Source organism: Ixodes scapularis, unplaced genomic scaffold, assembly GCF_016920785.2.
Source record: "Ixodes scapularis isolate PalLabHiFi unplaced genomic scaffold, ASM1692078v2 PGA_scaffold3__209_contigs__length_174095766, whole genome shotgun sequence".
NCBI lineage: Eukaryota > Metazoa > Arthropoda > Arachnida > Ixodida > Ixodidae > Ixodes > Ixodes scapularis.
The window spans coordinates 89,152,949-89,179,248 of NW_024609868.1; the positions used below are offsets into that span (position 1 = coordinate 89,152,949).

Genomic DNA, 26,300 nt, shown 5'->3' on the forward strand with positions numbered 1-26,300 from the left:
AACCGCATGTAAGCGAGCGACGAGACGAGACGAGCGACAGCCACGACAGACAAGCCGCGTGAAAACGACGGGAGCAAGCGACCAAGGCGGTCAGCGACGTTTTCTAGAAATCGAAAAACCGAGCGACGACCGACCGTGAGAAATCTCCGACGCTCGTCGCCGACTCCCGTGGCTGTCGCCGCTCGCTAAATCGCTTACACTCTTGCAACCGAGTACGACCGAGAGAGACCAGACCGGTTTTTAAGCCTCTTGCGATCTCTTAGGACCAGCTTCGCTGCAGCGCGTCCAGTTTTAAGAAGTCGCAAAAGGCTTAAAAACCGGTCTGGTCTTTCTCGGTCGTAGTCGGTCGCAAGAGTGTGAACGGCGCTTTACGCTTCACTGTCGCTCGTCGCATAGCTCGGTTTTGGGATTTTTAGAAAACTTAGAGCTCATCGGCCTTGGTCGTTTGCTCCCGACGCTTTCATGTGGTTCGCAACGCGGCAGCGAAGCGGATCGCCGTCGCTTATCTCGCCGCTCGCCAAATCGCTTACATGCGGTTTTTAAATCGCTTGGGCTAATGAAAAATGCGCCGCATTTTTCATAAGCTGCGCACTCTGTGAGCCGCACGGTATGTCTTTGCACAGGAACAAACACCGAAGGCAGAACGTATGTATGACACAGAGGCGATGGAGCAACGCGGTTGCACGGCCGTAGTGCAGCAAATCCGCTAGAGAAAAACAGTAAATAAACTAGCAAAACAAAACAGAGTAATCACACCGTGCTACAAAAGCACCAAAGTAGAAAAATCAGTTCTTGCAAGAGCTACCGCCGTGGGCACGGCGCGCGACACGGAGTGCTTCACGGAGCCGAGGGAGCAACGCGGCCGCGGTGAACAAGTCCGATAGCGACAAAAACGAACTAAAACACACAAAAAATACTCCTACGGCGCTTCAAAAGCGCCAAAGTGTAAGACTAACCCCTAGTTTCGGTTAAAAAGGCTCTTTAAAGTTGTAAAATGCTGCTAAACCACGCTCAAAAGGTCCGGCCATACGACACCCGCGATAGAAAGAGACCTCGAAGATGGCGACCGTGGTGGGCGATGTCAGCGAACCTAGCGAGTGACGTCAAGTGAATGTCACCTATACCTCAGTGGCAACTCGTTGGAGATAATCGAATCGAAGATACTCACTTGTGTGGTTGTGTGCCAGGGCACGAAATGTGTTTGTACCGAAGAGCACGTACGGCATCGATCTCTTACAGCGATGAAAAAATGCTCTTGCATTTCTATGTGTGTGCACCAAGCATGCCTATTGGGTCGTAATTTAGAACCGAAACCAATTTTCCCTTAAGGTCTGGCTACCGTTCTCGACAAACCTCCGAAATAATTTAAACAAAGCGGAAAATTTTATTTATTACTGTGATATTATATTACAATATATTTAGTGCACTTTGTAGAATTTAGTGAGTATAATATCACGAAAAGTTGAAACACTCATCAACATGATTTGGCAACCATGGCAACGCTCCGAATGTTTCCGAACTTTTCCGAATGGCTTGGGATTCGGCTACCTTTCCGAATATTTCCGAACCTTCAGATTCGGATAAAGATCCGTCCCATCACTAGTGATTAGCTAAACTGGAGCTAACCAGATCTCACGAACTTGTTCTGAAGCAAGAGATACTGATGCAGCAATCGAGGTTTTGAACATTTTACTTTATGATGACCCACAACTTCACAATGAAACACGGCACGAAACGCAAGTAAAACATGCGATGCAACCACTAATGTGACATCACATTTGAAAAGTAACGTGCGTAACGCTCACTGAAACAGATAGTAAAGTAGCTGTCTAACGTTTTACTGCTGGCGCCGGTTTGCAAGTTAGCCGAACAGCAAATTACGGTGTTGAACTCACTCGTACGCTGTTGTGCCCATTCCGTCCTGGCGGTAGTGCCGCATCATAAGGTAGGCGACCTCGAGCACCCCCGGATTCAAGCACACCGTCTCGATATCCGGGTTGCTTGTTAGGCAGCCAGGTTTCCTCAACGCGGCGGCGGTGTACTCGCGGCAGCAGACGCACTCGTCAGCTGTCGGCATCTGCGCGTAACATGCGCACTGGCACCTTTGAGAAAGAAGATAAGAAGAGAACAAGCATAAATGACAGATACAGCGGTAAAATCAACAGCGTATCACCCACCAGTCGGTGTTGCCGATCCGCCCCGTCTCGTCAAAGGCGCCGTCTTCGTCCTCGGACATGGCCGCCTGCTCGTCCTCAGAGCCCGAACACGACTCCGATGCGCTGCTGTCGTATACATCGCACGTCGGATTGGCGTCGTAGGAAATCATCCCCAGGTCGGCTGTCCGCCGAAGGATGTCAAGCTCTAACGGCGTCAGGTCCTCGAGCGTACAGAACTCCGCCATGATCGAAGCTCGAATGACAAAGAGGTTCGGCCGGCGCGGCTATCTCGGGATCGCTGCGCGACGGGACGTCGTTCAACGCAATTGGCCCGAGATCGTTTTGATATGCGTGCGATGACCAATGAGAGTGGTTTCGTTTTCGGTTGGATCCGAGGTTTGCCGGCCTTCATTTACCTTTTTATTAAACAAGTAATCACCGTATGACTATAGACCTTTTCTCTGTACTCTCGTCCCCAGCCACCTAATAGGCATATCCGGTATGGGCGACGAAAACGTTTCAACCTGCAAATGGTAAAAAAATAAAAGGGAGGAAAAACGAGAAAGTGTGACGGTTATGCTTATATACTAAATGCCATCTATTGGCGTGGCAAAGGCAAAACATTGTTGTCGCCCATACTGGAAGTGACGTCAATTCAAGATGGCGGCGCACTTGCAGAAAAGGTCTATATTTTTTGGTTTGTAGGGATACTTAGGGCGTCTTAATTTAGGGATACCGCGAACTTTTTTCGAATCGAAGTTTCGATGACCGATTCAAGCGGTTCGAAAGATTCGAAAGATTTCGATTTTTCGACCTGTCTATATCGTAAAATTCGACGGAAGTCGAATTTTCGACCTTGTTAAGCTAAGAAGTTCGACGCTTTTCGAACTTTCGGACTTATTGCGCTGCAAAGTTCGAGGCTTGTCGAACTTCCGAACTTGACTGACCAAAAAATTCGTTGAATTTCGAACTGTCGAACTTATTTATCAAGAGAATTCGAAAAGTTTCGAACTTTCGTATCCTGAAAAGTCTGAAGTTCAACGAACTTCGACCTTTAGGGTAAAAGTTCGACGTTAGTCGAACTTCGAAAGACCGGCGGACGGTTTCATTTGAATTAATGCAGTGAGGTACATTCGTACTTTTTTTTTTCTAGAACTTTTACACGCGGTGCTGCGTTCCTTACGAAAGACAATGCCATTTGTTTCAATGTTCTGGCGTGCTTAGTTTTAAAGAAAGAAATTCCCGAAGGGGCGAGGAAGGACGACGTGTTTTTGACGATTATCGTTTGTGCCAAATTCGAAGCGCGCAATTGTCGAAGCTATTTATGGTAGAATGATATACTTTTTTAAGAATGAGTGCCGTCTTAAGATGTGATTATTGTTATTCAACGTGAGTTTCGAAGAAATGTCCAAACATTTATCTGCATGCAATTTTGACCTAGACTTGATATTTATTTTCGTCTAAGTGGTTTGAGGTATCGCATTTAAATTAGCACCACATACAGTACTGATCGTTGCCATCTGCAGAATACAAAATAATGTGTTTCTTTTAGCCTGTACACATTCTGGTAAAAGAAACTTGTTTCGAAGTTCTGAACCTCTGAATATGCAAGAATACAACACTTCCGGCGAATTCTCCATAGTTTTTTTTTTTTTTTTTCCAGCTTGTTATCCCCGCATTTATTCTTTCTTTTTTTTTATTATTATTGGCACAGGTATTTAGGTCGAAAAGAGCTTTGAACTTCCGAACAACTAAGGATGTGACGAGTAGTGCCTTCTGACAACGATTTTCTAACAATGACCATCTACGCAATCGTTTATGCAGTGAAGAGCGACAGTAGCTATACATATGCATAAATAATTTCAGATTAAAATAAGCTCGACCACGCCCTCTTTCCACGTATAGTTTTCTTTAACAGTCCGAAATATTTGAAAGGGGGAGAAGGGAACTGAAGCCCCCCCCCCCCCCCCCCCCCCACGTCCACACAGACACGCACACACACTACCCTCTTTCCCCCCGTTTTTCATCTTCCGATGCCACTTGTATAGTATAACGCTCCTCGACTTCGAGTTGTGTCGGCTTTTTGCGAGGCGTTTCCTCCGTCCCAGAAAATAAACCTCCAGGACAAATACAAACTTAACTTACTATATGCCAGCGTCACTCGGGCGGCGTTCGATCGGATTACTACCAGCGTGCAAGGATTGGCGAGGTAGTTTCCCAGGTCGCTTCAAGGTTTTTCTGAGCCTCAACCTCCTGCTCTCCCCTGGCCGTTTCGAACTGGATGAGTCTCGTGAAACAGTGTGTTCGTGTGATCACTACTGCGTGATGCAGCTTAAAGACCCCCCCCCCCCCCCCGGGCTGGCGGTCACAATTACTGATCTATGGTCACACGTCACTCTGCACTGGCAAATATTCCAGCACATCTGGGACACTCGTTGCCTGACCAACTTCGCAGAATTTAGATATCACGCCTTAACTTCTCTAAACTTGATTTTGTAAAAACCAGTGAGTCGTGAAAACATTATTTGAAACTGAAACTGTGGAGGAACTTGAAAACCGGACTTCGAACTTTGAAAACTTGGACTAGAAAGGAATTCAAAATCTTCGAAGTTTTTTTTTTTCGACTTTAGCGTTAAAAGAGAATCGAAACCTTCGAACTTTTCGAACTTTATGCAGAGAGAAATTCGAAATCTTCGATTTGTTCGAACTTCATGTCTATAAAAATTCGAAGCGTTCGAAGTTTTCGAATTTTATTTCCAAAGAAAATCGAAATCTTCGATTTTATCGAACCTGAAGTAAAAAAATATTCGAAATGTTCGAATCCGAAATTTTAGAAACCGTGAAAGCTTCGAACATTTCGAATTCGAAACTCCACTGTGATCGAAAGCAAGCAAAAAAGTGCCGAAAAAATACAGGGACACAGACGAAGGGAAACAGGACAAGGCGCACTCTCAACTGATGTTTATTGAAAAATTCACACGTTATATAGCCACACACACACACTCAAAAAAAAAAAAATCATTTCTTTACTATCTACTCAGCCCGCGTTTCAAAAATTCAAACTCATTTGTAGATAAGGATACCGACGTGTCACTTATACAATTCTTGTCTCTGGTCCTAATTGCATACGCCTCGTGTAATTCCCGCGACACTTTATCTTTGTATCTAGACAAAATCTTGGTGTCATTGAAGGCCGGGGTGCAAGAGCATCTATTGCAATGAATTGCAAGGTGCCCCGAAGGCGTCGTTCTTGTAGAGGCAGCGTGCTCTCGGGTGCGATCATTAACGCACCTGCCCGTCTGGCCCACGTATGTCATCCCACACGTCATGGGGATTTCATAGACGACGCCAGTGGCACATTCAACGTACTTATTTCAGCAGGCAGGTGCCTGCTGAAACATTAACGCACGGGCAGGTGCGTTAATGATCGCACCCGAGAGCACGCTGCCTCTACAAGAACGACGCCTTCGGGGCACCTTGCAATTCATTGCAATAGATGCTCTTGCACCCCGGCCTTCAATGACACCAAGATTTTGTCTAGATACAAAGATAAAGTGTCGCGGGAATTACACGAGGCGTATGCAATTAGGACCAGAGACAAGAATTGTATAAGTGACACGTCGGTATCCTTATCTACAAATGAGTTTGAATTTTTGAAACGCGGGCTGAGTAGATAGTAAAGAAATTAATTTTTTTTTGTGTGTGTGTGTGTGTGTGTGGCTATATAACGTGTGAATTTTTCAATAAACATCAGTTGAGAGTGCGCCTTGTCCTGTTTCCCTTCGTCTGTGTCCCTGTATTTTTTCGGCGCTTTTTTGCTTGCAATGAACCAACTGGCCCAAATCTCCACTTTACTGTGATCGAAAGTTGCGAATTTTTCGAATTCGAACTTCGGTCAGTACGAAAATATCGAAATTTTTTGAAATCGAACCTTAGTTCGCTTCGCAAATATTGAAACCTTTCGAAATCGAACCTGGGGCGGTTCGCGGCATCCTTAGTCTTAATTCAGCTGTCATCATCAAAACACGAACTCAAAAACCACTTGAGTGTCCGTTTAAGCTCTGGGGATTGTCATTAGTGGTATTGAAACCGTAACGTATCAAGTAATGTTAACAGACTCAGCTTTCAATCATGCTTCGGTAATGTATATTCCATCATAAGTACATAAACTTTTGGACAAGAATGCAACTAGCACGTCTCAATTTTTGTGAATACTCCCGACGTTACAGTGCAGTAGTGGCGACGTGCGCCATCAAAAGCGTCGCTCTGGTCGGCCTGCCACGATCGGCCGAATGCTGACTATCACGTCACCAAAGGATTTCCCATGGACGGAAATAAGAGGAATGTAAGAACTTTAATTTTAATGGTATTGGCAGTGTTGCTTTGAGAGCGGAATGATTTCGAGATTCCGCCATGCTAATTACTAACACCATCGAACTCGTTGTTCGCGAGATAATGACGTCACTAGAGGACACCAAAGGGGGACGCTACCAAAAACATCTCGCGGCTAATAGAATGTCATGCTATTTTTCAGTACAACCTGTTTACCGTGGTGACAAAATTTTGTTTCAATTTCCAATTTAAAGGTTTATATGAGGTAACGATGTCAGGGTGTCATTGCTGTTGGTTGGCGACTCCAGTTGTGGGTGAGAGAGAGGGGGGAATGGTAGGAAGTTAAAAAGGAACACCCTTCTATCTTACCTGACTTCAATGATTCGGCTAAGCCACAACAATATTATCTGAAGGACAACGTTATGTTCTTTAATTTATCTTCAAGTATCATTTGAGTTCATCTCGTGTAATATTTGTTTATGATTTTGATTTTCGTCTTTCTCTTATTCTCTTATCTTTTTTTTTTCTTGAAAGTGCTGTACACGACGTTTATGCACCAGTCTTTTTTACGCAAGCCTCAGCATTCAAAGCAGTGCTCTTGTGTTTTGCGCATGATTATTAATGCGAAAGCATTAACTGCCCCCTGGAGCGAACCGACGTCTTCAGCTTTGACGCCGAGCCAAACGGCATCTTCTTCTGTCCCAATAGACCCTTTCCGGAATTCAGTCTGGCCACTTTAATCACTATCATCATCACCTCAAAACGCCATATGTGCTATACTAATGGCGGCCCTCTGTTTACTGATGAAGGAAGAAGTTGAAGATGCTCCTAAGCCGGTGATTCGAGGCCTATACATTCTATATGTTAGCGCAGCATGAAGCGAGAATTGGACGCAAAAGCTGCGTAAGCGTTCATTTCTAACTCGCTCCAAGTCAATCTGTTAGTAGCACTCACTCGGCTTCAAAGCCCCTTGATGTAAAGAACTCTATCAAGGCGTCTATGTGGGTTGGCGCTTCGTTCCGACTTGCTGCATTTGTTTCACCATCGACACTAAGAGAGATTGAAAAATGATTGTGGTGAAGCGCACATTCTCGTTTATTGTTGACCTTTAAAAGTGACTGTGCCCCATAAAATACTGCAGACCACGGGTTCATTGGCGCCATTACTGTAGTAATAGATAAACTGCCATTTGAGTCACCAGATGGCACTGAATTCCGGAAAGGGTCTATGGAAAAAAAATTATGTTTTGTGTGTGTTTATACAGCCTAGAACTTGGTCTGCCTCACAGGGGCGACGAGTCTCCCAGCTGTAGATGAGAAATTTAGCGAGTACGGTACAGCCGCTAGCCTGGGGTCTTTAACGTGCATCACGCAGTAGTGATACACGACCGCACGCCGGTACGATGCTCATCCAGATCGAAACGGGCAGGGGTGGGGCTCGAACCCAGGATCCCTGGGTTCTGCAGCGCGAGCTTTCGCTCCACGTGCACCGAGCTGGTGTGCGCTAGACCACTCGGCCAGCGATCTTCTTTTTTTTTTTTTTTTTTTTACTCCTCGCTTTTGTTTTATTATATCTCTGGTGCGAAAACAAGATTGTCCCGGTGTCATTTAACGTACGTCATTGCAGTGTCACGATTGAGCGCAGTCTAAATTACATCTCGTATGGGATGGAATCTAAAACATGCACATGAACGAACCGTACTTGATCGATGAAACGAAGTCTACGAAGCCGCCGAAAAAACAAATGTTTGACGGAGCCGGGATCGGCCACCGATCTTCCTGGGTCTATGGAACGAAGCCTATCGTCTGTAGCAGAAATCTGATGAAGAGGCTCCCATTGCCTGGCGCGCGTCCTCAAGGAACGAGGCTCCCATTGGCCCTCGCGCGGCGTAGTTCCAAGAAACGCCACCAGAGAAGCCCTTTCCATGGCGGCGCAGCGCACGCAGCAGCTCTAAGCGGCCCGGCCGCCGGTGAGAGGTGCGGCGGTGTGGGCCTGGCCGCACAGCCCGCTCGGGCAAATTCCGGAGTGGCTGTACGGATGAGCTCAGCGCGGCGCGGGCACTTCACAAGAGCTCGGGCTCGGCCGTTCACGCCACTACGCCGCAGACGAACTAAGGGAGCGGAAGAACGACATTCATGCTTTCGCATTCACAGCGCATGAGAAGTGCTTAGGTGTACTTGGACTTTTATTAGTATCCAGCTTGGTTGATATTTTACTGGACTGGTGGAAGTTACGTGATTTGGCGGTGAAGGGAGGGGGGCGTCGCAATACGTTTGTATAATATAGGGTCGTCTCGATATTTCGGGGGGAGGGGGGGGGAGAGGGGAGGAGAGGTGCTGAAGCCCCACAAGCCCCTCCCCTGGCTACTGCACTTGTGTTACGACTGCCGTCCTTGGCTCCGTCCTGGAGTTGGCCTCCACCTGTCGCAAACAGCGGCAAAACCTCTTGTCGCGTTGGGCCCCAGCACGGGCCAGCGACGCAGTCACGCTCAGATTCCCGATACCAACCCTTCAGACATCGGGTCGGTGGTGGTCTTCAATGGAGGATCTAAACACAAGAAGAGCATCTTTCGGAGGCCAAAATGCGATCTGGGAGCGCCTGCCTTCGGAAGGAGAAACACCGGCTTGCTTGTGTGTGTGTGTGTGTGTGCGGGTCTGTCGGTCATGGCATTTCAGTTCGAGCGGCAAGAGCGTCGACTTCTTGCGTCAGCCACCGGAGCGCGGCAAGAACGTCGACGGGTTGCATCATCCTCATCCAAAAATGGTTCTTGGTCGGCTATATAAAATCCTTTGTATGGCCGGCTGTCGAAAATTGGCTCAATTAGATATAGCCGCTTTTATGTCGAGCTTCTCCTATGGCTGTCTATAGCTTTTTTCAATGAAAAGCTCTAGAATTTTGTACGTTTTACCCTATGGGTCCCTTTAGAAAAAATGCTATAGCCGACTATGGCTTTTCTTTTGGTTCCTTTAGCCGCTTATTGCTCTCTGTATGGTCCGATATAGCCCATTCTTTAGTTTGTCCTATGGCTCTCTATACCTATTGTGCTATAGCTGCCTATAGCTTTTCCTATGGTTCCTTTAGCCGTCTATAGCTTTTTGCATGATCTGCTAGAGATCTCTGTGGCTTTGGCTTACACTATGCATTTTTTTAGGCACCGTGCTATTCGCCTCGAGATCGAACAGAGCCGCCACCGTGCGGCCGATGCTAGAAACACCGCTAGCGTGGATACCGCCGCACGTCGTCTGCTCTCGGCGCACGGTGAAAAATGAATCCTCAAGACGATGTAGGCTTGTTTTCAGGTAAACTGCGCTATTTTTGTTGTGAATGCTTGTTCCTTCGAAAAGATTGTATCGTTCCAGGAGAGTGAAAACACCCGAAGGCAAGGAATGCCAAGCCGGATGCTTATATAATATTGCTACTTTGTTTGTTGTTGTGAAGGGGTTATTTGTTTCAGTTTCAATGCCATTGCAGGGTCCCTATCATTTCGTCGAAACTCGTTTCGTGGAATTACATTTCGTGGACAACTTTTTGTGGACACACGTTTCATGGACACACGTTTTGTCGACACTGTGACATTTCGTCGACAATCGTTTTGTTGACAGCACCACCGTAAAACGTTTCGTCGACAAACTTTTTTTTTGCTGCTCCAAAGGGAATGTCGGAAACTTAAGGTACAAGCGCTTGTAACAGATGAAAAAGAGGATGCCTAGCGCAGTTGCTTTCCAAGGTCAGCAACTGCGCTCTACCCTCGCTCTCATCCGTGTCACGTGGAATAAGCAAGAGCGCGCGTAACTTCGGGCGTGGCCTATTCAGATATTTGCAATTTCCGATGCCCGTTTATGGAACCGAAAGTTACTGGAAGAAGAAAAGTGGTGGAGAAAAATATGCGTAGGTGCAAAACAAAACTTCGATCCATTGGTGGGTTGCGGAAAAGGGCGTAAACACAGATTTTTTTCTTTATATTGGTTATTTTAAACAAAAATACAGCTTGCTGCTTTTTATTGCAACATTACAACCCTAATATTTCACTTGAAATTAAGCATGTTCATTACGCTCAATTATTCAAAAGGAGAAGGGATGCGGTGTTTTACTGCTCACTGCGATTTATACGCGAAAAAACTGTTTAGTCACACTCGTTTCATCGTCATTTATCCTTAAGGGCCGTTTAAAAAGGACATTACATAATAAGGGGGCTGTAAACATAGTCAAATAAAAATAAATAACAAAAACACGAAAACCAATAACACTCGCACTACCGCGAGCACGTTGCCCGCGAGTAAACCTAAAAAAAAGCTACATAGCAATGCAAAAAAAAAAAAAAAAAAAAGCACGAGAACTCCAATATTTTTAAGAGCTTCAGTGTTTTGACGTGTGGACTATCTATGCTATGTTCAGGTGAATCTTGAGGATTCTACCAAAGGACGCGACGCGCGGAGAGATACACTTGCTCTGGAAACGATCCTGCGCCACTTTTTCAAAACAGTCGGAGTGCCGGCGGCCAGCCCGCGAAGGGTTGCATTCGATGACGTACCGACACCTCGATCACGTATGCAGCCTAAAGCGTAGCCCTCAAGAGCAGCACATATTCTTGAATGTTTTAAGAATCTAATTTGAGAAAGGACAGTGGTTGAGAACAAAACTTCCCGGCTTTGACAACGCTTCTTAAAGGTTCGGGCAAAGACACGAGCGAGACCATACAGATTGTAAGTTCCGAAATCAGTGCGATCAATGCCTGCCTCCCCCCCCCCCCCCCCCCCCCCCCAAAAAAAAATGTGAAAGTAGCGGCTATCGCAAAAAATTGCGATAGTTTAAGTCGATGAGACCGACTTAAACTATTGCAATTTTTTTTCTGCTTATTATTATTTTCTTAGTCGGTCTCACCGACTTAAACTATCGCAATCTTTGCGATAGTATAAGAATGGCGAACCAGTGCGCAGCCCTCTCGCCTTGAGGCAAGATGGCTGCGCACTGGTTGGCCATTCTTGGTTCGCCATACTTGGCCCAGTCGGCCATCTTTCATCCATCCATCCATCCAACACAAGGCCGCGCTGCCAGCTCCTGGCTTCGCCAGCTGAACCTTGTGCAGCTGGCGAAGCCAGGAGCTGGCAGAGCGAGCTGTCGACGAAACGTCGCAACATGTGTCGATGAAACGAGTGGGTGCTCGTTTCCACGAAACGACCTGTCGATGAAACATCGCAGTGTCGACGAAACGATTTGTCCATGAAACGTCATTCGACGAACTGATTGCCACCGCAGTCGTCGGCTCTCAGCAAAGCTCCCCACACTGTAGATCTGAAACTCATAAACGGTGCCACGATTAATGAACTTTCCTACATTCGTTCTGCCAAATACCCATTTTTTGTAACTCCAACGGCCGGGTACGTCTTTAAAGAGATGCTGAATCAAAATTTTGATTTCAAAAAACAACGCGGAAGCGCTAAACTGGGCGCCATAAACCCTGGAGCATCACTCGTAAAGCGATATCTCCAACGGATGGTCGTATTTTCTTGAAAGAGGAGCGCGTGAAGAAGCAGAAAAAAACCCGTGACGTCGCGATTCTCGTGCCCTCCTCTTCTCGCTTTGACTCCGCAGGGACATGAGGACACAAAGAAGCAATGCACTCTAAAAAATGTCTGTAAGTCTACTTTCACGCACAACACTCGGAGAGCCAATCACCGCAACTCACGGAGGCAGCTCAGCGAATGACGATGCGGAAACATATGTTTAGACCAAAAAACGCAGTCTGAGTTGTGACATTAAGCAATGCAAAACGTCACGCTCGCATTGCTTAATGTCACAACTCAGTCTGCGTTCTTTGGTCTAAACATATGTTTCCGCATCGTCATTCGCTGAGCTGCCTCCGTAAGTTGCGGTGATTGGCTCTCCGAGTGGTGTGCGTGAAAGTAGACGCACGGACTTTTTTTAGAGTGTGCCCCGTTTTCCCTCCTCCTCACTCTAAAAAAAGCCCGTGCGTCAACTTTCCCGCACAGCACTCGGAGAGCCAATCACCGCAACCCACGGAGGCAGCTCAGCGAATGACGATGCCGAAACATGTTTAGACCAAAAAACGCGGTCTGAGCTGTGACATTAAGCAATGCAAGCGTGACGTTTTGCATTGCTTAATGTAACAACTCAGACTGCGTTTTTGGTCTAAACATATGTTTCCGCATCGTCATTCGCTGAGCTGCCTCCGTGAGTTGCGGTGATTGGCTCTCCGAGTGTTGTGTGGGCAAGAAGACGCACGGGCTTTTTTTAGAGTGCTAAGTGATTCTGCAGGAAACGTGACGTCGCGATTCTCACTCAATCGCATCCTTTTTTTTACGAAAATACGGCGATCCGTTCGAGATATCGCTCTGTCAATGATGTTTGGAGGTTTGTGGCGCCCCGTTCAACACTCCTGCTACTTTATTTTGTGAAATCCAAATTTCTCTCAGCATCCCTTTAAGAGAATCGCAAGATTCGTCCTCCCGATCGTTTTAATGTAAAAACCTTTGTTTTTGCGATCCCAATTTTTCGCAAATTAGATATAGGAACCTGTTCCCGGCCGCTAACTCCCGAGGGTTCTAAATACCTGAATTGTGGCTTCAGAGCAAGAAAGGCACTCGCGTGCCTTTATTTTTGCTATTTTTTTAATTCTCGAAAATATGGTGCTCGCGAAGGTTTTTGCAGTAGGCGGGGCAGTCACTTCCGAAAAGAATGGCTCGAGCTTCGTACGTGGCACCTATGCCCTTTAGTGAGCTGTTAACCTTAGATGTAATTATGCCGTTTTCATGTACTGAGATTTGCCGTTGAATATTTGTTTTTCAAGCGAAGTGGCACGAAACCTTCGTCAAGCAGAGGGTAAGAAAAATTGATGGAGCATAATCAAGTTATTCATCAGGCTCGATAGTACCTGTTGCGTCTTCAGTAGATTGACCAGTTCCCATCAGCCCTATTTACCGCGTACTTCCGACCGAACTTCAAGAAAACTGAAAAGGTGCATCCGACGCACACGCGTGGTACTGAGCGAGTCACTTCCACTGCAGTCGATGTCTCCTTTAGTGTGGCGTTTTGTGGGGGGCTCGTGAGAGTGGCCTTTATAGAATGTTTCCGAAGTCGAATTCTCACGCAGTAATACGTTTCTGGCATTCGCATTCCCGCAGCGGGAGAACCCACATGAAGGACGATCACACTGCCCAGCAGCGAGCGAGTATCAACGCGCACGCTTTACGCGTACTATACTTGGGCCACTTGTGACACTTATGTAAACAAATTAATGCAGATTGTTGGGCTAGTTGGTACTGGGAATTTGACGTCATGATGGCGCTTAAGACGAGGACAAAAGGGAGACAGACAACACGTGTTGTCTGTCTCCCTTTTGTGCTCGTCTTAAGCGCCATCATGACGTCAAATTATGTAAACAGTTTTATTTTTCCACTTACCTTGGTTGTCATGCATCGTTTGTTTGAAGTCTTCGGTCGCGAAATGTTTAGAGCAAACCATCGCGTAAATCAGATCTCAACTTCGAGAGCTATTCTCTCCTCAGTGCGCCGGCCGCAGGATATCGATGAAAACTGACTCCCACCTCGGTGCAAGAGGTATTGCACTGAGGCAGTGAACAGTATGGGACCATTTTCAGTTGAAATGGCTTTCACAATGATGCTGCACGAGGCAACAAAGGCGATATTCTGCAGATTCTTGGCCGCAATCATAGATAGCGTATGGGGCAGCCATCTTCCTGTCCACACATTGACGATGATGATATCGCGACCGTAGCGCCACCTTTAGTTGGATTTCGAGGCAAATAGCAGCCAATGGCTTTTCCTGTAGTTTATTTAGCCGCCTATAGCCCTCTGTGTGGTCCGCTATAGCTCATTCTACAGTTCGTCCTATGGTTCTCTGTACCCATCGTGCTATAGCTGCCTATAGCTGTTCGTATGGTTCCTTTAGCCGTCTATAGCTTTTTGTATGGTCCGCTATAGAGACCTTTATGGCTTACATTTTAGACACTGTGCTATAGCAGTCCATGGCTTTTCCTGTAGTTTTTTTACTTACCTATGGCTCTCTGTATGGTTTGCTATAGCTTATTTTATAGCTCGCCCTGTGGTTCTCTTTACCATCGTGCTATAGCTGACTGTAGTTTTTCTTTTTACAGAAATCGTATTAAATTTGAGTCAAATTATTTGTTTCCACTATACATCTTAAAAAACAACATTTTATTTAGATATAGAAAAGGTTGGACATTTAAACCATTTCTAAGACGTTTCGAACTTGATAAACCTATTTAAAACATCGAGAAAACCCTTCAACAAGAAAACAAAGAAGGCGCTTGCCCAAGCTTTTGCAAAAAGGTAGGTAAACAGACTCAAGGGATTGTTTTCAAGTCTTCTAGAAGTTCGTTGCACACAGCCTATTCTGTAGACAAGTACAAACTAAGCAATCTGTTATACGTGAAAAGGTACTACTAAGCTGTTGTAACACTGAGAATGCTGCAAAGCAAACAAGAACCAAAGGTAATTCGAGGGTATACTCTCCCGGCAGCCGGCAAAGCCTTTTCTCAGAAATTCTACCGGCAGTCACCAATTATTGGCGCTGCAATCAGTTCATCGAAAGACGTTTCATGGACAGATCGTTTCATCAACACGCATTGTTCGATAAACAACCCCAAATGTTTCTGTTTTTTTTTTTTTTCTTTTTTGACAAGTTGCCGCAGATTTGCTAAGAAGTGGCGTGAACGGGTGGGCTTGGTCGGTGGGCACGCGCCTCAGAAATACGTGCGCGATGAAATGCCCCTCGTGCAATTCGAGTAACGAGTGTCGAGGAAACGTGTATCCACAAAAGGTGGCCGTGAAACGTGCTTGCATAAAACGCAGGGGGAACAAGAAAGTCATTATTGAACCTGCAGTTGTCACATGATTTCAGAGCGCTAAAGGCAGGGAGACTGCCGGTAGCATTTCGGGGAAATTATTCTCGCGGACACCAGGAGATAGGCGCTGCCTAACTCTAGAGGTAATGCGGAATAGTACCCGTAGAAGAACGGTCAATTCTCACCGAGTAGGTAGCAGCGGACTTACGTTGCAAATATCTGAATTTAACGATGTAATCTGAGATATATGTCGACACGGGCACTGCAGAACAACCACTCAAACAGAAAAACGAGAAAGAAGGGATCCGTGAAGATTCACCACAATGTAGCACAAGCTGTCAATTGCCGAACCAAGCACTTAACGCATCAGAAGAATGTCTTCAGCTTCTTTGGAGAAATCGCTTGCTGCCTACAGACGGGTAGGACTTTTCGATCGAGATACCATTTACCAGAGAAGCGAAATCCACAGCACCCCCGCGGGCCGCACCACGCGCCAAAATAGGTCCGCAAGCAGGCATTCCGGGATTGGTAACGGATAATAGGGAGTTTTCGTAGATCGTTTTCGCCGTCCCGCAAGGCCCTCCGCAACCCGCTACGATAGCGGGAACTCCACAGTCAAGGCTATCGTCGCGCAGGCGCAGTATAGCAACTTCTTCGTTGCGGAACGCTTAGCGGAGGGGGCAGCGCGGTCTACGAAAACTCCCTAATGCGTCATCCGTCAAACCACGTGATCACGCTAAAGCCGTTACATGCGCACAGAGAGCGGAGTGAAGCGTTATAAGTTTACGGTTTATTGGTCCGGCGAGTGCGCACCATCTACAACGCTTTCTGCTAAGGTAGAGAGAAAAAAGAAAGAAGGAGTTTAAAAGCGGAGCTCCTTCAAGGCTAGAACGCAAGTGCGCTCACAAAGACTAATCTTCTGGGGCATCCCAACAGTGAACACAACGAGAGAATGTGCCACTTGTATCCTCTTGAAAGTTCGACCCCAGGTTGATAGTGCAGTGAATTCTATGTGTGGCCTTCGACCTCAGACAGGTTCCGTGCTATCCGTTTTCACCAGCTTAGAAACTGCAGTCACGTGAGCGTAACCGGAGTCAGAATTGGCCTAAAACACGCATAGCGTCTCCTCTGCTGTCAATACAGAGTGACCATGAAAAGCCAACTTTTGAACATCCAGAGAAGCTGCCCAGCCCGATGTAACACAAAACGGGGCAAGTTTGAAGATACCATGTTTTACGCCATGTAACCCACATTATAATTTAAAATTTAAAATTTACCTCTAATATTTTTACTCACGATGTACACAAATATATATATATATATATATATATATATTTATATATATATTGTTTTTTTTTTACTAATACACTTAGACTTATCTGTATACTGTTGCGTTCCCATTTTTAAACTACAATTTAGGGAATCTTTGGATCGTTGCAGCGTTTCTGATTGCATGGTTTAAGAAATTTGTGCCGTTATATGTTTTTCATTCGTGAGCTCAGTTTATCGCATTGTCATCAATTACAATCTCTGCGCACCACGATGACACATGGTGCGGCTGTGTGCTCTAAGAAGCTCCAACAAATTTAATGTCTCATAATTTAAAGAAAAAGAAAAAAAAATAAGCAACATCTCTTGCTGATTTGAGGAATTCGCAAAACAGAGAAGTAATATGGCGCGTGCTTAACGATAATACATATTGTTTTCGCTGTTAACTTGTTTTTTTTATATATATATTTTTTTCGTTGTTCTCGACGCGGGTGTCGACGGACATTGCACCGCTGTTTACGCCCCCGTCGGGGTAAGCTTTTTTGTTGTCACGACACTATTGCACTATAAACGCGTCTATTTGACGGTCATCAAGTCTTGAGAGAACTGAGTGGAATGCGAGTGCACATGTCAACTGTTTAGTCAGAGCAATGACGCAGCAATCGCGAAGCGAAAGCTGACTGCGCCACAATCTGGCTGTCTGCCTTCACTCTCATAAAATGTGAGCCTGGGACTCTCGAGCACCGTTAGCTTGCTGATGATGCAGGACGCTGTTTTGTCGTTGAGAATATTTGCCCCTGCGAACACCTGAGAAAACCTTCCGGTGCTCGGCGAACCCTAGGCAGCAGCGCCTGTCAGCGACCGCCCACGCGGCATTGCAACCTTTATGGCGCCTATTGGCAGCCTGCGAGCGCCGTCCAAACATATTCGCGACTTCAATGCGAGCATTTTATGAGCCCCCGCGAACATGAACTGCCGCAAACATAATCCCCCGCGACGACGAACCGCCGGTGTTCACAGACGGAAGGTTGCGATGCTGCGCGACCGGTTGTTGAAAGACGCTGCATAGGATACGCCGGTCGCTGGAACGGCTTCGCAGCCATTTAAAAGGCAAAGGATTCGCGACGACGAAGCAGTGTCTTGCCTCTTTAGTAAGCTAACGGTGTTCGAGAGTCCCACGCTCACGGTTCCGCAGAGCGAACGCGGCCGGCCAGATCAAGGCGCAGTCCGCTCTCGCTTCGCGATTGCTACGTCGTTGCTCTGCCTAAACTGATGACAGGTGCACTGACATTCAAAACAGCCCTGTCGAGACTTCTTTCGAGTCCAATCGACGACTCCATAGCGCGATAGACCGTTTTGACAAGAGTAAAGCTCACATCGGTAGTCGCGTAAGCAGCGGGTTTATGTTCGTTGACGATCGCGTCGAGAACGACGAGATATACACAAAAATAATAAATATAAGGAATACAGCATACAGAAAGAAATACAAACGTGGCAGGGACACGAGAAAATTAGAAGGCCTTAAATCTACGAAATACATATCCTTACAAACAATCAAAATACAGAGGAAAAGGAAAATATAATTAGAGCTAAAAAACGGAACATTGAGAGGACATCAACGCCGAGGTAAGGCAATGCGAAGGGAGAGCAACCGGCAAAACTGTAATAGTCGTATAGGCAGCTAAGGACACTTTTGTGACCGCATGTATATAGCACCGCCGACTTACACCGCATTCAGCTGTCTAAAGAAAATCCTCATCCTGAGCAAGCGCATGAATGAACCTCTTCCACTCTCCTACATCAAAAGTGCAAACAAGGTCGCGGGTGTATAGCCTAAGCGTCATAAAACACCATTGAGCCGGCTAAAGAATTCAATGGTCGCGAGTTTATAGATGTAGGGACATACACCACTCTAAAGCCGGCTAAGGCACACTGAATAGTCCCGAATCTATAGTATAGCATGAAGGACATACATTTTACTATAGCTCGCTAAAAATATTGAATAGTTCCGAGTCTAGGGCTGCACTACCACACATTGTTCTAAAGCCAGCTTTTGATATTGAATGGTCGAGATTCTTTAGCAATAAAGACATCGATTATTCTGTAGGTGAATATAGCGTGTTTTACGGTTTCTTAAAGCTGATCATAGAGAGCCATATGCAGTGATTGCTCACCATAGTATTTTCCATAGACGTCGATAGGCCTTTTTCGTATGGCTCTGCTTCTCGCTGAAAGAACACCCGGAAATTTCATCAGCCGCCCCGTACTTCGAACACCACGTGAGCACTCGAACTCCGGAGAAGGCTCTTCTCCCTCGGAAGGCCTTCTCACCCTCGGAGGCCTCTATAAGATTGGCTCAGGGAGCCCGAACCGCAACCATAACCGGACCGCTAAACAAACCGGTACCGAGCCGGAACAAAATTCAAAGCTACTGAAGCGGAACCCGAAACGAACAGGAATCTTGACCGGTGCGACTCCTTGCTTTTGAATGATGTGTTTGCAGTGTGACCACGGCTGGACTGAACCGCTGACTCCTTTTGACGACCAAATGTCGAGCTATTGGAAGACGTGCTGAGACTTGTAATTTGCAGACACCACGCAAATGAGGGACACGGGAAGATGAGGCGCGGTGAGTGAGGGTGATTACGTACGCAAGGAAGTTCTGCCCTCGCATCTGCGTCTCGGTCCGGACCAAACGACGTTTTGGCCGTGATTTCCTCGTTTGTTAGAACTCGTCTAGTAGTTGTTAATCGAGAAACACAAAAGAGGGCAAGCGAGAGAGGGAAAAACGTCTTTATTGGTTATTCTTCATTGCTACCTTGACTCGAGGTCATGTGTCGGGAAGGGGGAGAGGAATGGGGGAGTTAGAAGATATGTCTTACCTTGAAGTCCTGGTGTGTAGCCTAAACAAGATTCCAAGACATCTCTTCGGTTTTGGACGCGGCCGCAGGAAATGTACCTTTCTTCGTAGGTGGTTGGTCTCAATGGGTAGTCGAGACTGCCCAGCGCCGTGCTCCTGTGGAGGGTCACTGAAGGGTAATCCCAGACGATGTGCCGGGTGGTTGCCACCCTTCATGCTCTGCACATCTTACACGTGACTGTATCTCAAGGTCCGCCAGGCCGCCCCTTGCGCTGTTTTTGTCGCCGCCATCTTCGCCTTAATGGTTTGGTTGATTACTGTGTTGGTTCGGATAATTCTGAGCAAGATGCTGTCCGCTCTGACGAAGTTTTCAGGAATTGTGCTCGCTCACCGTGATAAATGTATGAAAGGCCACGCGCCTGCACGCCCAAGCCCGGGCCACGAACCCGTACGAATTGAAAGGTAAAAGAGGGGCACCTCTTTCAGGACAAGGCACGCGTGAGTTCTGGCTCGGCGCGGGCGCTTCTTTCTCATAAGGACCTAGCCACATAGCGGGCAGCTTCGTTCCCTGAAATGCGGGAATCACCTGGTGTCCAGCAGATTCTAAGGTGACGAACTTTGCTTTTCCGTTCTAGTATAGTATAGTATTGGTGGTTTACTGGCGCAAATGCGACGAAGGCCATACTGCGCCAAACAGATGTAATAATGTTGCTCAGAGTAATAGTCTTGGAAGGCTCACTGTGAAATCAGCTTTGCAACAAAAGTTTTGTTGTTCGTAGAAGATGAAAAAAGGATATGGAAGTTAAAATCGACGTAAAAAAACACGTTTTTCTAAGTATGAAATTACGCGATTAAAGGGGATGATAGGATGCTCACCCACTAAGAGTGCAGGAGGGAAAGGAATATTGTATGCGAAAAATTCCGGGAAGCAAGCACGTCGGTTCTCCTCAAGACCTGAACGGAGCCATAAAATATGAAGCACCGTTAGTGATTCGCCACAGTGCTCACAGACTGGAGCATCCCCTCCACAAAGCAGGTGCCCATGTGTCAAGGAGCTGTGTCCAATTCTAAGGCGGCAATGAAGTACTTCTATGAAGCGATTCTCATGACATGCACTCTCCCACAGTCCTAAACCTGGTTTTACCACATGGAGCTTATTTTCACTTTCTTGGTCCCATTCAGACTGCCACGTTCGGAGGAGTGCTTTTTTGATGAGGCGCTTCACATTTTGATGGGGTAGGCCAGTAGAGGTCACCGTGAGATTTTTTGTGGAGGTAGCCAACTGGTCTGCTTTTTCATTGCCCAAAAGTCCAACATGACTGGGGATCCAGCAAAGCTTTATATCGTGGCCATGAACTAAGGAACTATTGATTTTAAATCGCACTAATTGGGCTAGCTTATTTTTTGTATCTTTTACTGAGCAGAGAGCTGAAACAACACTCTGTGAGTCCACAAAGAGAACAGCTTTCATAGTTTTGCTTGCCATAATGTATTCAATAGCCATCAATACGCCATAGAGCTCTGCGGTGAAAATACTAGCCATGCTTTCGAGTCGTTGGGCCTTTGTAAATTCTTCAGAGTAAACGGCAGTTCCCACGGAGGAGGAGTTATTGGATCCATCGGTATAAAAGTGAACATAGTTGCTGTATTTCTTTTGTAGCTCAACAAATTCTTGCTGAATAATAAGTGGCAAAATACTATGTTCGCTGAACCGTGTAAACGTCGAGTCGCAAAAAACTGGAAGCAGCTCCGAAGGTGCAATACGTAGAGGCTTCGTAAGGAGTTCTATCCCATTAAAGTCGAGTTCAAGAGATTCTTGTTCACTTCCCACACGAAAACTTCAAGGTCTAACCGTCCTCGGCTTGTTCTCGAAAAGACGGGCGTACCGAGATCGCTGCAAAGTAGTAAAGGTTGAATGGTCGAGATCAGACATAATCCGGGAAGCATAACTCAGTCCTAAATACTGTCGTCGCTTGGCAAGGGACATCTGGTGAGATTCCACATACAAGCTAAGTACAGCAGACGTACGGAAGGCGCCCTTGGCGAGCCGCAAGCCAAGATGGTGCACAGGGTCCAGCATTTTCAGCGAGGATGGTCGCGCTGAGTTATAGGGTATGGCACCGTAGTCAAGACGGGATCGCACCACAGTGTTATACAAGCGCAACAAAACCTTTCTGTCTGAACCCCATGTTTTATGAGACAAAACGTTGAGAATATTAAGGGATCTTAAGCATTTCTGTTTTAGTTGCTGTAAATGGGAGTTAAAATTTAACTTTTTGTCGAAAATAATGCGCAGGAACTTATGTTCAGCTTTAACAGCTAAAGGAGTTCGGTTTATTTCTAAGCCGTGATCTAGTGATATCCCACGCCGGAGAGAGAAGGGTACGCAAACAGTTTTCTCAGCTGAAAACCAGAATCCATTTTCATCTGCTAATTTGCTGATTTTATTTATTGCTAGCTGCAGCTGGCGCTCACAACTAGAAGGATTGCAAGAGGAAAAACAGATCTGCAGGTCGTCGACATAGAGCGAATATGCAATGGAACGTGGTATCACTTTAGCAATCGTATTGATCTTGACGGAAAACAGTGTGACACTAAGGACGCCTCCCTGCGGGACCCCACTTTCTTGTACAAAGATATCGGACAGAGTAGTGCCTAACCGAACCTGAAAAGTTCGTCCCGTTAAGTAAGCTTTAATGCAACGGAGCATGCGACCTCGTACTCCATAGGCAAGGAGATCCTGAAGAATGCCATGCCTCCAAGTAGTGTCGTATGCTTTCTCTAAATCAAAAAATACAGAAAAGCAGTGCTGTCTGTTTACAAATACTTCCCTAATTAAGGTTTCAAGGCGTACCAGGTGATCCAAAGGGGACCGACCCTGTCGGAAACCACACTGATACTTATCAAACATATTGTTAGTTTCAAGAAAATATACAAGCCGCCTTTTAGTGAGTCTCTTACCCAGGCAGTGTCTTACCCAGGCAGCTAGTGAGTGCAATTGGGCGGTAACTTGTTGGACATGAGGGGTCCTTTCCTGGTTTTAGGAAGGGTATGACGTGTGCACATTTCCATCCGTCGGGAAAGTAGGAGTCTTCCCAGAGGCGGCTAAAGAATTTAAGCAACTGTTCAAACGATTCCAAGGAGAGCCGACAAAGCATTTCATAGTGGATAGAATCGGGACCTGGTGAGGATTGTTTCTTGGTGTCAAGAGCCTGTCTTAGCTAACAAACCGTAAAAGGTTTGTTGGAAGGTTCAGAATCTGCACCCTGATAACTTCAGTCGTTGAGTCCTCTTGAACAGCTTAAAAGCAGCATTGTAGTTATCATAGGAAGACACACCCTGAAAGTGCATGCCGAGGGAATTTAATATATCATTTAACGATGCAGGAGACGGGGTGAAGAGAGGAGGACCAATGAAGCCACGGTAGTCACCCCTAATTTTACGGTAGCGGTCCCACACCTCTTTTGCGGAGGCAGCGCTGCTCAGGGAAGAGACATAATTCTTCGAGGACGTCCGTTTTGCCTGCTTTCGTGTCCACCGAGCCTTCGCCTTTCTTTTTTTAAACTCCACCAAGTTCCTGGGAATTAGATACCTTCGAAAGGTGTCCCATGCCTTTTTCTGGTTTTGCCTAGTTGTGCTGCACTCCTGGGTCCACCAGGGCTTGCACCGTTTTGGGAGGTTTGTGGGTGTCTTGGGAATAGAGGGATGTGCCGCATTTATGATTTGCTCGGTAACATATAAAGTAGCCTCCTCTGGTGTCATACTCTCAAGCATTAACGGGTCAAGTGTGGCCTCCTGTTGAAACAGTCCCCAGTCAGCCTCATCAAGTTTCCATCGGGGAATTCGCTTTAAAATTGTGGGTAATGGAATATGACTGTCTAAAACGATGGGAAAGTCATCACTGACAAGAGGGTCATATAAAACCTTCCATGAAAAACAAGGAAATAATGTAGCTGATGATATAGGCAAGTCTATACATGTAAAAGTGTTATGGTTCGCACTATAAAATTTTGGTTGTTTGCTGTTTAAAAGGCATAGTGAAGATGAAAGTAAAAAACGTTCAATGACCTTTCCACGATTGTCCAACCGATCACTTCCCCATAAGGGGTTGTGTGCATTAAAATCCCCTAAGATTAAAAAGGGCTTCGGCAGCTGGTTCAGCAGGTCCCGCAAATCGTAAAAGTTAATCGGGACATCTGGAGGAAGGTAAAGGGAGACAAGAGTATTGAGACGATCTGCAAGAATACGCACTGCAACAGTCTCCAGGGGTGAGCGAAGAGGAACTGCCGTGCATGCAATATCGCCTCGTACCACAACAGCCACTCCACCCGAAGAATGAGATGATGTACGGTCTTTTCGAAAAACATAGTGACGACGAAACATGTTCATATGAGTGCTATTGAGATGAGTCTCCTGCAGAGTGACTGCTAGAGTTCGCAGCTCATCAAGAAAAAAGTGCACATCGTCAATGTTGTGATGCAATCCTCGGCAGTTCCATTGCACGAAACTGTAACTATTTATAATGGATATGTTAAAAGGGGTTCCTGCCTAGAAACGCCCTCAGGCGGCTTGGGCGGGGTTACCCGTGGTATCGGTTTCTTCTGGGTTGACTTCTTTAGTTTTGAGTCATCAGGAGGAGCCAAAAGGATGGGAGGAGACTCACTCACATCCATCCGCTCCTCTTCAGGTGAGACGGTGGAGGCAGCAGGAGGGGCCTGCTGCTGCTTAGATGTGGACGGCTCCTCGGGAGGCTTTCGGCGAGGGGCTCGCTCCTTCCTCCTAGGAGGAGACCGAGTAATCAGGGCAGGCATGTCGTTTGACAGCCCGTCCCTCCAAGTGGGAGGCGCACCAGTGCCACCTCCCTGAGGTGGAGGGCATGCCGCCACCTCTGGTTTTTGGTAGGTGGGGGCTGAGCGACGGCCCCCCGTTCCCAGACGGAACCTGGAAGGGTCGAGGCTCCGAAGGTGGTGCAAGCCCCCTACGCACCACCTCGAGGAAGCCCCCCTTTGCCAAGAAAGCATAGCGCTTTTTGGCTTCGGGGTAAGACAAGTTGTCCTTGGCTTTCAACGAAACGATCTCTTTCTCCTTTTTCCATATGGGGCATGCGCGCGCGTAGGCGGGATGTGCACCATCGCAGTTAGCACACTTCACTTCACTCTCGCAGATATCAGCAACGTGATCAATGCTTCCACATTTTGCGCAGATGTCCTTGCCTCGACAGCTCCGAGCGCCATGACCGAACTGCTGGCACCGAAAACACCGCAGTGGATTTGGTACGCACGGTCGGACACGGCAGTGGAGGTATCCCGCCTTTACGAATGCTGGGAGAGTGTCTTTCGAACGTGGGAATAACATGCTTGCTTGGAGTTTCCACACCATCTCGTTTGAAAATGATCCGCTTTACAGCAACGACACCCGATGGTCGGAGGCCCTCGAAAATTTCCTCTTCACTAGAGAGTAGGAGGTCGTCCTCGGAGAGCACCCCTCGAATGGTATTCAGTGTGCGGTGTGGGGCAGGTGCTACTCGGACATCTACGATGCGGGACAGTTTCTGGAGCGCCATACTTTGATCTTTAGAGTTCACTTCGACGAGGAGATCACCGGAGTGCATCTTCTTTGCTTTGTAATTATACCCAATCAAATTCTCAAGAACTTTTGCCACAACGAAAGGAGACATTTTTCCCACAAGGCGCTGTTCATTTTCAGAATGAATAACAAAGAATCTTGTGAAGGTTGCCGGTTCAACATCTTTTACTTTGGTTAGCTCAGGATAAGGCGGCTTGGACGCTTGTCCTGAAGAGGTTTTGGTAGAAAACGCCATAGAAGGCAGAGAAAGTTCAGCACCCGTGGCGTACCGCCCACCACGGAGCCCAACCAGGGGACAGGCAGCACCTCACAACAGTCAGGGCTTGTCTGAGTATGTTGCTCTGCCAGTACTACCAAGGCGCTATAACCCAGTGTGGTTCAAGACAAGAGAATCTATTGCCACCCAAGGTTAGCCCTTGCCGCCAAAGAAGTTGAAAAGGAAAGAAGAGAAATGAGAAGAGTGAAAAGAAATAGAAGACAAAGGCGAAAAAAGGAGGGGATAGTAGAAGGAGTCGCGACTAGGCTGAATCATCCTGGCCGGGCCTTACCAGGACTCCCGTCTATGAGAAGCAAGGGCCGAAGTGGTGTATTGCCTCGCCCGGGGGGCCCCGAAGGGTCCAAACCTACCCCGGGGGTGGCTCAACCACCAGGATGCCTTTTTCCCCAGACACGGGAAAGCCACGCACAGCCAGACATGGGCGGGCGAACCTGCATGGCTCGGGGTCCGTAGAGACGCCACTCTCCAAACACTTGCTTTCACAGGTGCCCCCTGCGGGGCTTTTCCGTTCTCTTGCTAGTATTCGCAGCATGAGGACCTCGTGGTTTGATGTGTCCGCCTTTTCGCACTCATTGTGCGCTTCTAGGCTGTATGTGAAATCCCAGGTGCTTGTAGATACGACTGCTCGCTGCTACCGCGCGTGCCCTGCCTCATGTTTCCCAACGTCGTCGATGATTGCCATGTTTCGATATAGGGACCACCCTGGATATTGTCCACCCGCTGGGTAGGCATCCAGTTTCCCACGCGTATTGATTTCCTCAATAAGTTCTTCCGCATTTGCTTCATGGAGGTTTCTGATTATCTGGTACATGACCCCAGCTGGGCCTGGAGAGGTTTTGGTCTCGCACTTCCGAGGGGACGTTATCATCTTTCCCATGGTGAAGGAGTAATTTAGTTCCTCTCCATGTTCCTTGGTCTCCTCATTTAGATCATGCGGAATGCAAAATTGTCCGCTTCTGCCACAGAAGATGTGAT

The 26,300-nt window shown here is 46.9% G+C and overlaps 1 protein-coding gene across 1 annotated transcript; it reads right to left on the reverse strand.

The window, feature by feature from the left end:
- Window positions 1–1,891: 1,891 nt before the first annotated feature.
- Window positions 1,892–26,007, reverse strand: LOC115323044. Its single transcript, XM_040223019.2, has 3 exons — window positions 25,975–26,007; window positions 2,178–2,359; window positions 1,892–2,102 (listed from the first exon to the last, which is right to left on the reverse strand). Exons 1-3 carry the CDS (start codon window positions 26,005–26,007, stop codon window positions 1,892–1,894), a joined length of 426 nt encoding a protein of 141 aa, XP_040078953.1.
- Between the last annotated feature and the right edge of the window lie 293 nt (window positions 26,008–26,300).

Excerpts from the sequence above, each read along its gene's own strand:
- LOC115323044 (XM_040223019.2), bottom strand. The coding sequence starts at position 26,007 with ATGGCAATCATCGACGACGTTGGGAAACATGAG. Across the intron at positions 2,360-25,974 it reads ACGACGTTGGGAAACATGAG|CTTGACATCCTTCGGCGGAC; the intron begins GCAGGGCACGCG and ends ACGCCGTTAGAG. Across the intron at positions 2,103-2,177 it reads CGGATCGGCAACACCGACTG|GTGCCAGTGCGCATGTTACG; the intron begins GTGGGTGATACG and ends TCTTTCTCAAAG.